The sequence below is a fragment of the Oryx dammah genome, unplaced genomic scaffold (genome assembly GCF_014754425.2).
Source record: "Oryx dammah isolate SB20612 unplaced genomic scaffold, SCBI_Odam_1.1 HiC_scaffold_6, whole genome shotgun sequence".
Lineage (NCBI taxonomy): Eukaryota > Metazoa > Chordata > Mammalia > Artiodactyla > Bovidae > Oryx > Oryx dammah.
The window spans coordinates 625942-638556 of NW_024070190.1; the positions used below are offsets into that span (position 1 = coordinate 625942).

The 12615-nt window shown below is 43.2% G+C and overlaps 1 protein-coding gene across 5 annotated transcripts in view; it reads left to right on the forward strand.

The window, feature by feature from the left end:
• The window catches only part of LOC120865378 (protein FAM13C-like), a 135870-nt gene that overhangs the window by 112612 nt on the left and 10643 nt on the right, over positions 1–12615 (forward strand). For all 5 annotated transcript variants that reach the window (XM_040242636.1, XM_040242637.1, XM_040242635.1 and 2 more), the window contains 2 exons: positions 6144–6225; positions 7658–7869. In XM_040242636.1, the coding sequence (XP_040098570.1) occupies positions 6144–6225; positions 7658–7869 (294 nt within the window). The remainder of the gene's footprint in view (positions 1–6143; positions 6226–7657; positions 7870–12615) is intronic.

The window sequence follows — 12615 nt, forward strand, 5'->3', positions numbered from 1 at the left end:
ATGTCTGCTAAGATGATTCCTAGCAACAAATTGCAACTCTTATTTCCAAACTGATTTAATTATTGATTTCTCTTTTTTGTTTTTTTCCTGAGGAACCTTACTATCACTAGTATTCCTAGGACTCAAAATTGGAAAGATTTTGAATTATGGTCTTATTTGTTCTTTAACTTTTTCTCATTTGCATTTGGGGTAAGAAAGCAGATCCAACATGGAGTCATTTGCATTTTGATAAGAACCTATTAGGGCTTCCCTGGTAGCTCAACTGGAAAAGAATCTGCCTGCAATGCAGGAGACCCTGGTTTGATTTCTGGGTCAGGAAGATCCCCTGGAGAAGGGATGGGCTACCCACTCCAGTATTCTTAGGCATACTTGGTGGCTCAGATGGTAAAGAATCCTCCTGCCATGTGGGAGACCTGCGTCCAATCTGTGGGTTGGGAAAATCCTATGGAGAAGGGCATGGCAACCCGTTCCAGTATTCTTGCCTGGAGAATCCCATGGATAGAGGAACCTGGTGAGCTACAGTCCATGGGGTCATAAAGAGCTGGACATGACTGAGCGACTAAGCACAGCACAACCCAAGAACCTATTAAGGGCACAATGGATGGAATCTCTAATTGTGGAACAGAATGAGGGAGAGTTTTCTTTGACAATAAAGTACTTTCTGGTTGATGGATGAGCACCTATCAAGTGACATCTGTTCAGGCCACTCTTAAGGACAAACCCTGATTTCATCCTTTCTCTTAGAGAGACACCAGCCTTTATGCTGGTGTGACAGTGTTGCAACTATGAACTTTTCTTACATAAGAAGCGATAAAGTCAGAGCTAAGTGTCCTGATGTCCCAATGCTAGTTTTATTTATTGTCTGTAATAGTGATCATGGCATAGAGAAAAATCATATCCATGTAGAATTGCACAAAGATACTGGGTTTTTGGCAAAGGGCCCAGAACAGCTTGTTATTAGAATAAAAGAGAATAGGGGTAAGGTCTCATACATCTTAAAATATTGAAAGGCTCACTGAGCAGTTGGTCCAGAGGCAATCTGCTGGTTTCTGAGGTGTGGGTGAGTTCTCGGGAGGGAGCTGAGAGTAGTATCTCTTTTTCCTATTCTTCCTGTCCTGTGTTTCCCGCAGTGGCTGCAAGTGTACTGAAAGAGGGGTTGTAAGGAGTAATTTTTAGCTTTGCAGAATGGATGGAAAAGAAAAATCAGATTAGCTTTCAAGACCGCTTCAGTCAGGGTGCTGAAGACTCTTCTCTTCCTTGAGGTCAGGCAGCCACAGCTGCTTATGGTCTTTCGTGTAGTAAGAGGGTGCTGTGCACATTGTAAGTACAGGCTTTATTTCACAGATAAGGAACAGGAGGCCCAGAAAGGACTTACAACCTTTTTAAGGTAGTTATGTTCTAGCACCTCAGGCTTGGGGTGGTTAAAGATGAGTCGGATTACAATGGAGGAGTGGAGTAAAATTCTTAAAAGTGTCCGCAGTTTGGAAACTTCCGATAGCCTCAGAGGAGCTGATTTTCCTTGTCTGCTGCTGCACTGTTGCTGGATCTGCAGTGCCCTCGTACTGGAAACTGTAGAGAAGCAGCTAAGGCCTCCATCCCCGGGGGCCTGTTAATAGTTCTTACCTGGCGGTTCTTGAATCAGACTGATCTGGATTTGAATCCAAGCACAGCCACTTATGAACTCTGTGACCTGGGTCTTGTTACTTTATGTTCCTGAGTCCCATTCTATCCATCTGAACAGTGGAGTTGATATTAATAGTGACTTCTTAGGTTTGTATTAAATGAGGGAGCCTGTATGTATTGCTTCTTACAGTTTTAGCACCAGGGAAGTAAGTGGTCCTAGATATTACTAACTTTTTCATCTGTTAGAGTGATGCCCAAACAGGCTATCCCATGGCACCTCTGCCTTGTTGAAGAATAAAGGAAAATTATAGGTTTTAATTTTTCACTAGATTTTTCTGCCTGCAGCTACAGACTCTAGATTGTGGAGAGTCTGTATATATAACAGGTCACCTGGCAGTTGGCTATTGTAGAAAAGAATTTCTCCTGGCACCTCCTGCCTTTGTCTGGAGAGACTTTAGGGCCAAGCCAGACACTTGCCCACACATTTAAACATGCAGATTGGTGGATTTGGGAGCAGTGAAGTCTTCATGGTCACGACTCCTCTGTGTGTGTGAAAGTCTTTGATGTAATCAGAACCTTCAGTCTTTGATGTATCCAGGAAACAGGGCTTCCCCTCACCCTTCCTGTCTGGATGCCAGGCTGTGGTTAGAGGTTTGATATGTCACTGGACTTGAATTGGTAGCTGTGTGTATGGCTTTCCTTCCTGGCAGCCTGACTGTGGAATTAATAGCACCTGCTGCTAATTTTTGAATCCAAGTTCCTGCTGGCCCTCCATGCTAGTCTGATGCCCTGATACAATGTACATCCTTCCTGCTCTGTTGGATATAACTATTTCACTTCCTGTCCAGAGCTGTGTTTATTTCTTACACTTTTACATTTTACAGTTAACTATTGTTAGACTCATGGACCTAGAAAAAAACCTGTTTCGGCCAGATGTCCACTTTCAGTAGAATTAGAGAATGTTAGAGTTAGAAAGGATTTGTGAGTCCTCTCTTGTTTGACCACTGAAGAAACTGAGGCTCAGAGAAGGGAAGTAACTTCTCTGAGTTCACACAGCAAAGAATCAATCACAGCTAAGACAGTAACATGGGTCCTTTTGTTGCCGATCTGTAAATCTCTGTAAGATGTCTTTTGAATTGTCTTTGTGTGTGTGTGTGCTAAGTCGCTTCAGTCGTGTCCGATTCTTTGTGATGCTCTGGACTGTAGCCTGCGAGGCTTCTCTGTCCATGGGATCATCCAGACAAGAATACTGGAGTGAGTTACCAGGCCCTTCCAGGGACTGAACCCGCACCTCTTAGCTCTCCTGTGTAAACAGGTGGGTTCTCTACCACTAGCGTCTTTGGCAAGTCACAAGTCTGGCCCAGCTGCACCCTCAGTTATGGGACTCAGGAGCCCCATTTAAATCACACTGAGTAACATCTACAATGAGTCTGTGGTATATGGCCCTTTTTTGAAAGCTCTCCCAGGAGTAGGGAAATACAAAATTCATTTCAGGGAATGATTTCAGGCTTTCAAATATTTTGTCAGAAAATTCAGCCTTAAATTTCTACTAAGTCTTCTTTGCAGTAGTGTAAGTTTACCTCTTTGGTGGTCCTTGGCTTAGGGTCTTAGATTTTTGTTTTTAACGGTGTTTCAAAAAGAGCGCACTAACTGTATGGAGCATATCCAGTGAAAAAGGTGTGTTCCAGAGAACAGGATGTGTTTTCAGATCCATGTAGATAGTTCTGTGAGGATTTTGAGAAACCAAGTGTAAAATATTGACTGTCCACATAACCAGAGTGTTACCCACAGCCAGAGTACTCAACATTGTATCAGGGGGTCATTCTAGCAGACGGTGGGTAGGACCAGGAGCAGCCTTTGGAGGTGTGTCCCTGTGTCGCTGTCCGTGGTGCTGAAATCAGGGCTTCCCTCCTGGAAACCAGAGTCTTGCTTCTGGGCTCCTGTAGGGGAAAAAAAAAAAATCACTGGGCTTCCATGAAGGCGGGGGGAGGGGAATCTTCCCTCAGTGTTATTTTGCATCTTGATTTTAAACTGTATGGATTTTGCATCTCTATAGAAGTGAGAGACCCATGTTTTGTGTTTCACATTTAAAACATCTAATCCCGTGTACATTTGATGATCCTCTAACACGAGCACTGTTTCTTTCTTTAGACTTGAGATGAACAGTCTTCTCCCCATGTCTCTCTGTCTCACCAACAACTTGCTGATGTTGCGTGGATTTAATAGAGTCTTAATCACAGCAGAGCCGCCAGTCTTGTCACTAACATTGCACACATTTCTGGCTATTATGACAGTGTTTATGATGTCTTCTTGAGCATGCCTGTATAGCTCGTTGTATTACTACTATATCCCCAGTTCAAAGTAACCACTAATTTTCTTGAGCCTGTGTTTAAGTTGCCAGAGTGGGTATGTCTGCTGTTCCTCTCTCCTAGTTTCTCTTGTCTATAGAAAATTCACTTTTCTACTCTGAAAAGAAATCCAGAAATCAAGGTGAATGATTTGTATGAACAGAGTCATATTCTCCTAAAATTAAAGCTATATTCTTATTGCCACATCCAAGTGTGATTAGTTACTAGTGAGGACATACTATCCTATATGTGTGTGTGTTGGTAAGACTTACTGTTCCTTTAAAGATCTGATAGTAACACCACCACTGCTACTGTCACCTCTGCCAGTAATGATAGCAATAATACTATTTTAAATTCTAGCTAACACACCTTGAGAAACCTGTCTGGAAGCAACAGTTAGAACTGGACATGGAACAACAGACTGGTTCCAAATAGGAAAAGGAGTACGTCAAGGCTGTATATTGTCACCCTGCTTATTTAACTTCTATGCAGAGTACATCATGAGAAACTCTGGGCTGGAACAAGCACAAGCTGGAATCAAGATTGCCAAGAGAAATATCAATAACCTCAGATATGCAGATGACACCACCCTTGTGGCGGAAAGTGAAGAGGAACTCAAAAGCCTCTTGATGAAAGTGAAAGAGGAGAGTGAAAAAGCCAACATTCAGAAAACGAAGATCATGGCATCTGGTCCCATCTCTTCATGGCAAATAGATGGGGAAACAATGGAAACAGTGTCAGACTTTATTTTTTTGGGGCTCCAAAAGATAAATCATGGCACATGGTGACTGCAGCCATGAAATTAAAAGACACTTACTCCTTGGAAGAAAAGTTATGACCAACCTAGATAGCATATTCAAAGGCAGAGACATTACTTTGCCAACAAAGGTCTGTCTAGTCAAGGCTATGGTTTTTCCTGTGGTCATGTATGGATATGAGAGTTGGACTGTGAAGAAAGCTGAGTGCCAGAGAATTGATGCTTTTGAACTGTGGTGTCAGAGAAGACTCTTGAGAGTCCCTTGGACTGCAAGGAGATCCAACCAGTCCATTGTAAAGGAGATCAGGCCTGGGTGTTCTTTGCAAGGAATGATGCTAAAGCTGAAAGTCCAGGACTTTGGCCACCTCATGCAAAGAGTTGACTCATTGGAAAAGACTCTGATGCTGGGAGGGATTGGGGGCAGGAGGAGAAGGGGATGACAGAGGATGAGATGGCTGGATAGCATCACCGACTCAATGGACATGAGTTTGAGTGGACTCTGGGAGTTGGTGATGGACAGGGAGGCCTGGCGTGCTGCGATTCACGGGGTCACAAAGAGTCGGACACGACTGAGTAACTGAACTGAACACATATATAGTGTTTAGCGTGTGCCTGGAACTTTTTCATGTGTATTCATCATGTTTCACGTTTCAGACTCATCATGTTTCATGCATATTCACTGATTTATCCCTAATAGAAACCTTATGAGAAAGATGCTATTAAATCCTGATTTGATAGATGAACTTGGGGCATGGGGAGGCTAAATAATTTGCCCAAGTCCACACTCATATGGTTATTCTTTAATGCTACTCCAACTGGATAGCGAGTCTATAAACAGTGAGGAGTTGAAATCTGAGGATGAGGATTCTTCCATACATACTGACTTCTCAGACTTATAATGTTTTAGAGATCCTGGGGTCTCCTTTCTTCAGCTTGCAGCTTGTGACTGGTAGGAGCTAAAGCTTCCAGTTTGTAGTATTCCCTAGACAGGTGTGGTCATAAACCATGAACAGAGGCAAGGGAGGAAGTGCTGGTTTGTGTCAGTATAGCCCCCTACATTGACACAAAGAATGGCCTGGCCACGGGGTGTCAGGTGTGGGTAGCCCACAAGGTGATTGAGAGGTAGACTTTATGGGGCACTGGCATGGTGAGGACTATGTAAAAATGCTGGGTGACTAGGCATGTTTAGAAACAAGGTCCATGGCAAGGATGAAAGAGTGAAGGAAGTCAGGAATGTTTGCTCTGCTTCTCAGACGCAACTTCATCTGCTGGAGACAGCTTGCCTGAAGTTCCTTCCCAGCTTTGTATATGTTCCTGAACTATCTTTGTGTGCCTTAGCTGCTTAACGTTTTTTTTTTTATCCTCTCCCTCCCTCCCTTCCCGTCCGTCCACCCCCATCTTCCCCTCCCATGCAGCCTTCCCATGGTGACAAGACATCTAATCCTGAAGTCCTGAAATGGATGAATGACTTGGCTAAAGGTCGTAAACAGCTCAAAGGTAAATGCTAGCAAGGGAGTCTCCTTCTTAAGGAAGGAAGCAGTTAAAATTGTGATAATGTGCTCCAAGCAGTTTTGGATTCTCTTTCTACCTGGGCCCTCTTTAACCTTGTCTCCTGCGGAGCTTGGAGGCCCTGTGTTTTTAAAGAGTCCTGGGTCCCCTTCATTGTTTGATCCCACTGAATACATCTGCATAGAAAGGGACTGAGGAAATCCAGCCTCCCAGGCAGAATGATTTACTTCAGTGCCAGGAACATTTCAGCGTGTGGAGTATTCACCTCCTTGGGTTATTGGGTTGTTGGATGTTAGAAAGAGGCCTGAGCAGTCATTGATTCCACATACCCAAACTGCACAGAGGAGGATATTTGTGTCCAGAGAGAAGGGATAGTGACATGGCTGGAAGGTGGTGAGTTCAGAGTAAAACTCGGTTTTCTTGCCTCCTAATCCAGTCTCCTCCTTTCTTTGTCTCTCTGGAGATGGTGGTCTGAGTATTAATTAACTGTCAAATCCATTTTAAGGGACTATAGTTATTTACCAATAAAAATTTATTTTCTTCCTCCTCATACATTCTTATTTCAATACCTAGAGACATAGGAGCGTTTCCAGATTTCTAGAAGGGTGATGATAAAGAACTGGAAAGGAATACTAAATTAATTCAGTGGTATTAAACTGTAGTGATGTAGCATGTTTATAAAATATGCAGTGTTTAAACACCATGCCAGAGCCTAACTAAAAAACAAACATCAAACAAAGGAAATGTGCAGTGTAATTGAGAAATCAATATAAATGGCACCTCATTCAAAAGACCAGTCCCCTAAGCATATTCTGAAATGGAGTTTCCTAATAAGTCCCAGGTGGCCCTTTTGTTTTGAATTATGTAGGTTTATATAAAGCCACATTGCAATAATGGTGATTTCTGGATTTTAAATATTGGCATTAGACAAAATTGTGAGATCTGTCAGGTTGGGGCTGGCACTCTACCTCCTGTGCCCTGCTCCTCCTGTATATCCTCAGATGACTGCCTTCTGTAATGTCTTCCAGTAGACCTTGCGTTTCCACAGGGGGCTCTTCATGACTGCACATCTTTCAAAACCTGAGGAAAGGAGTCTTTGAGCATAGTATTTCAGGTGCTGTGGCAGATAACAGGTAAACTTTGGGGCCAAGTACCTGTGGTCTGCTTCCTCTGAAATCTAAACCATACATGATCCTTCCACTTCTATGTGATCCTTGCCCCAAGAGCCCTCTATTGTCACACCTCATGGGGGGTGTGTGCTGCTGGCCTTGGTTATTAAGGCTGCCCTTGCCCTGTGGAAAGCCATGGTCAGCTCTGTTCATTTCCACTCGGCATCAGGGGAGAAATTCCTGAAAGGCTCTCTGCTCTTCTTAGACCAATGAGTCTGCATTCTCATGGTAACTCATCACATTTCTCTTAGAACTAAAGCTGAAGCTGTCGGAAGAGCGAGGGAGTGCTCCCAAAGGCCCACCTAGGATCCCGCCCTGTGAGCAACCCACAGTCCCCAGAGAGAATGGGAAGCCGGAGGCCGTGGGCCCTGAGCCGAGCTCCTCAGGAGAGGAGACTCCGGATGCTGTGCTGAGCTGCCTGAAGGAGACGAGAGAGCAGCTTCCTTCCCGGGAGGATCCTGAGGTACCTCACCAGCCTTCACTGGGCCCCAGCACTCCACATGGTGCCAGTAAGACCGAGGTTTTGGCCAGTTTGTATCACATAAACATCTTTGTGAGACTGGCTCTGAGATTTCAGTCAGATGAGTTCCTGGTGGGCTGTTAGCTATGGCCTACGGTATTACCGCATGGTTCTGGGTGTTGCCATTCTGAAGGTTATGTAGTGCTGCGTGTTGATGAGAGACAAATGGGAACGATGCTAGCGTATATCATATCTCGTTCTCCCTTGCTTTCCCCTGATAAGTTAGCGAATGAACCCAAGACTAGGCTTATAGCCTCATCTTACTGTGTGTGTGTGTGTGTGCACACCCCCATGGACTGTAGCCCACCAGGCTCCTCTGTCCATGGCATTTTCCTGGCAAGAATACTGGAGTGGGTGGCCATTTCTTCCTCCAGGGGATCTTCCCAACCTGGGGATTGAACTCAAGTCTCCTGAGTCTCTTTCAGTGGCAAGTGAGTTCTCTACCACTGAGCCACCTGGGGAGCCCATGGGTCTTTATAGGTGTAGTCAAGTTAGGGTTACTTGAATGAGCCATACTCTGGTTTGAATGTTGTCCTTATAAATTTGGACACAGAGAGTAAATGCCATATGAATATGGTTTAATATTTCATATCATAAGAATAGAGAGGTAGGGTTTCTTGAGGAGTGCTAGGTAACATATCTAAAGACTTCAGCTTAGACATCTTAGTTTTGAAATCTTGGTGAGATACCCAGATACAGTTGTCAGTTACACATTTGGATATATGAGCTCAAAGAAAAGATGTATTATATTTTACAAAACAAGATGATGAAACCAATTAGTATTTACCTGGTTAGTCCCTCCTCTCCTGCATATCTATGCTCACATTTTACTAATGCCACGGAACCTTCCTAGTAGTCCTTTCTGTCTGAACTCTGAGTAGCGGGGTTGTCTTTCATTTCTTGAATAAGCTATAGCTACCATAACATAGGGCCTCCCTGGTGGCTCAGTGGTAAAGAATCTACCTGCCAATATGGGACACATGGGTTCAATCCTTGGTCAGGAAGATCCCCTGAAGGAGGAAATGGCAACCCACTCCAGTATTCTTGCCTGGGAAATCCCATGGACAGGCTACAGTCCATGGGGTCACAAAAGTGTCAGACACGACTTAACAACTAAGTAATACCCTAACGTAGCTCTTAACTATTGTGTGTGCCAATTTCTGTCTCTCACAGTACTTGACAACTTCTTGAGTAAAGCTTAGGCTGTTTATTACCTACCATCCTTAGTGTCTGTACATAGTAGGTATTGAGTAAGTGTTTGCAGAGTGAATGGATTTATGAATGAACAGACTAGCATATTAGACTTTGAAATGAAGTCCTCTTGAGGAGAATGCTGGCTTCGCTTGTTCTCTTGTACTTACATTATCTAATCTAGATCTTAAGATGGCAACATGTGCCAAATCCCAAAAGGCTTCCTGTTTCCCCTTCTTGGTGAATATGATATACAAGTAGAAATGGGCCCCTGGATACCTCTGTCATTAAGAAATAGCATTCAACTTAAAAATAACCAGTGTGTCGTGATGAGTGATCTTCACTCAGCCAGCGTATCCCCTCCTCCCACCCACAAAGCCTCTAGACTTTGTCACGGTCCTTGGGTAAGTAGATAACTGTGTGTGTGTGTAGACACATGGCATGCTCACATATTCAGGCACATCTGTGGTTTTCCATTCTTTAGTGCTTTGATGGTCTTTCCTATATTTTATAGTTACTCTGACCACATCTGTGAAAGCAACGTATAACGCTTACAGCAGGACTCCGTCCGTGAATAAGCCACTTTCTAGTTATGTATGCTTGAAAAGTGAACTAATTCTCATCTAATTCTCTATTCAACTTCCTCATCAATAAAAATACAGATAATACCTATTAACATAGTTATTTTGACAATAAAAGACGATGCCTGGTAACTGGTGGGCAGTCATTCATTTGCAAAAAGATCTGAGTGCCTATCAGTGTTATAAACTGTGATATGTGCTGGATAAAAAGATTAACAAGATAGTAAAGTGATGTGGGTTACTGCCTTCATGGCGCTCATGTTTTTCTGGGAGTTGGGATATAAGAAATAACTCAATAGATAAAACCATTAAAGATTTTGATAAGTACTGTGCAAAGAAATAGATGACATGATAGAAAATAATAAGAATGGTGTCTGTATTATATAGAGCAGTGAGGAAGTCCTGTGACATTTAATGCAAAAGAATCAGCAGGCCAAGAGAGCAGCAAAGAGCATTCTAGGTAGATGGAACTGCAAGTATGGTGGCCTTTGAAGGAAGAGCTCGTCGGTGGTTGGGATTCTCAGGTCTGAGTGCTAGTGCCCAGGGCGGCATGAGATGAAGTCAGAAAGGACAGGTCAGGGCCCACAACACAGGCACTCCCAGGCCACCGAAAGTTTCAGGAAGCTGTTGAATGGTTCCATGTGTGAAAGTGGCATGATGTGATTTACACGTAAAAGATCTTCCTGATTGCTCTATGCAGAATAAATCATAGGAAAAAGAGCGGAAATGGGAAGGTAAAATGGGCGGCTTGGACTAGGATGTTCACTGTGGAGATGAAAAGAAGCAGACACATTCAAAGTCTACTTAGGTTGTAGAATCAAAAGGATGTGCTGAATCACTGGGTGGTAGGGAGTGAAGGAAAGGAGATGGGTCCATTTACTGACGGGGAAAAACTAGATGGGCGCACACTGAGGGCGGGAGGGGATGCTCAGGAGGTCTATTTTGGACATACTCATTTTAAGATCTTTCACGAGTAGGGTGACCTACCATCCCAGGTTTCCCTAGACTTTCCTAACTTTAGCACTGAAAATTCCATGGCCCACCAAAAGCCTCAGTCCTGGGAAAACTGGGATGGTTCGTCACCCTCCTGAGGCATTTAAGTCAAATAAAAACATGTAAATGAAAGTCTGAAGGTCAGAAAAACTCTGAGTTCTCTAGAAGTCATCTTTTTTAAATGGCACTTTGTTTCTATTATTTTATTTTACTGATTTTAATTGGAAGATAATTACTTTACAATATTGTGAAGGCTTTTTGCCATACGTTGACATGAATCAGCCATCTGTTGAACTGTTTAGTGTCAGAAAGTGAAAAGTGAAAGCTGCTTAGTTGTGTTTGACTCTTTGTGACCCCATAGACTGTAGCCCGTCAGGCTTCTCTGTCCATGGAATTCTCCAGAATATTGAAATGGGTAGCCATCTTTTTCTCCAGGGGATCTTCCCAGCCCAGGGATTGAACCTGGTTCTCCTGCATTGCATTCTTTACTATCTGAGCCACCAGGGAAACTCCTAGTGTCAGAAGTCCCTTCAGAGAAGCCTCGTATCGCTGCAGTAGGCTAAAGTTAGGTTCTTTAAACAGAGATCACCTGCTGTGGAATGTGGGCGTCTCAGGACCTACAGCTGCAGAGTTGTTCCGGGAGAACTTCACACAGCCAAGCTGACGTGGCCGGGCAGCTGTGGATGGTTCCTAAGTGGGGAGTCTAGAAGCCACAGAAGAAGCAAAGGGGGGACTGAAAATTTCTAAGATAGTATTATTCTTGGCTCCTCAGGGAACTGATTAGCATTTGAGGTGATCTCATTAGGTCTCATTTCTTTAAACTCAAAATGACAGATGATTTTCATCTGAGGTCTTTGCTTTACTGCTTAAAATGCATTAAATATTAAAGCTTTCGAGTGAGTTCTTTCTTTTCCAGAGATGCCTTTATTATGACTCTTCCTGACATTCTTGCCGTTGGTGTTTAGTCAGAGCTCATCCTAACGCTGATAAATGCAGGAGACCCCACAGCATGGCCTTGTCAGTTCAGACCCTGCCACTGAGTGATTTTCTCCCTCCACCATCTCTGGGTGATTTTTGGAGACAGTCACTTCCGGTCACAGGGTGTGCACCGAGCCCTGGAAATGAGTGAATCATCCCTCAGTTCTGACTGTGGTGCTGATCATGTCTTCCTCTGAAATGCTGAATTGGAACTGGCACCTCTCCCCTTTTTATTTTCCCTTCCAAGAACTGTAGGTGGGGTCAGGTGTACAGCACAGATTACCAAGTGGGTGAGTAATGACCATTACTACCGGTGCCCCTTCATCAACTGCAGCATCTTTGAAGAGAAAGGCGGATTTTTAAAAAACATAATCATTATAAAGATGAAATAAATTTAATCATGGGTTAGTGAGTTGTGTGTTGGAGCGAGGGAAGACATACAGGTAAGAGGCACCAAAAGGAATATCCCATCAAGTTCTTCTGTCTACTTATCCTTTCAAAAAAATTTAATTTTCTGAGTAGGTGATACTTTCTCACATAGTTGAAAGAACAGAAAAAGCTACACATTAAAAAAGACTCCTCCCCATCTGCCAGCTCCAGTTCTGAGGTCTCCCACCCGAGCAGGTGGAGCTGTTGTTAGTAATGTTTTTTGTGTCCTTTTGAGTTTCTATATAAGGCATATACAAGAAAGGATCAATATACATTCTTAACTTGCCCCTTAAAAAAAGGTAGCAGTCTACATAATTATGAATCCTTTCTTCATTTTGCATATTCATATTGACATAGTTTCTCATTATTTATTAAACTTATGATTTAATAGCACCGTGGTATTCCTCTTTTAGTAATTTACAGCCTTGATGGTAACTTCAAATCAAGTAGTTTGATGACTTAAATAACGTTTAGTATGCCTGACTCTGTGCCAGGGATATTTACATAAGATAATTAA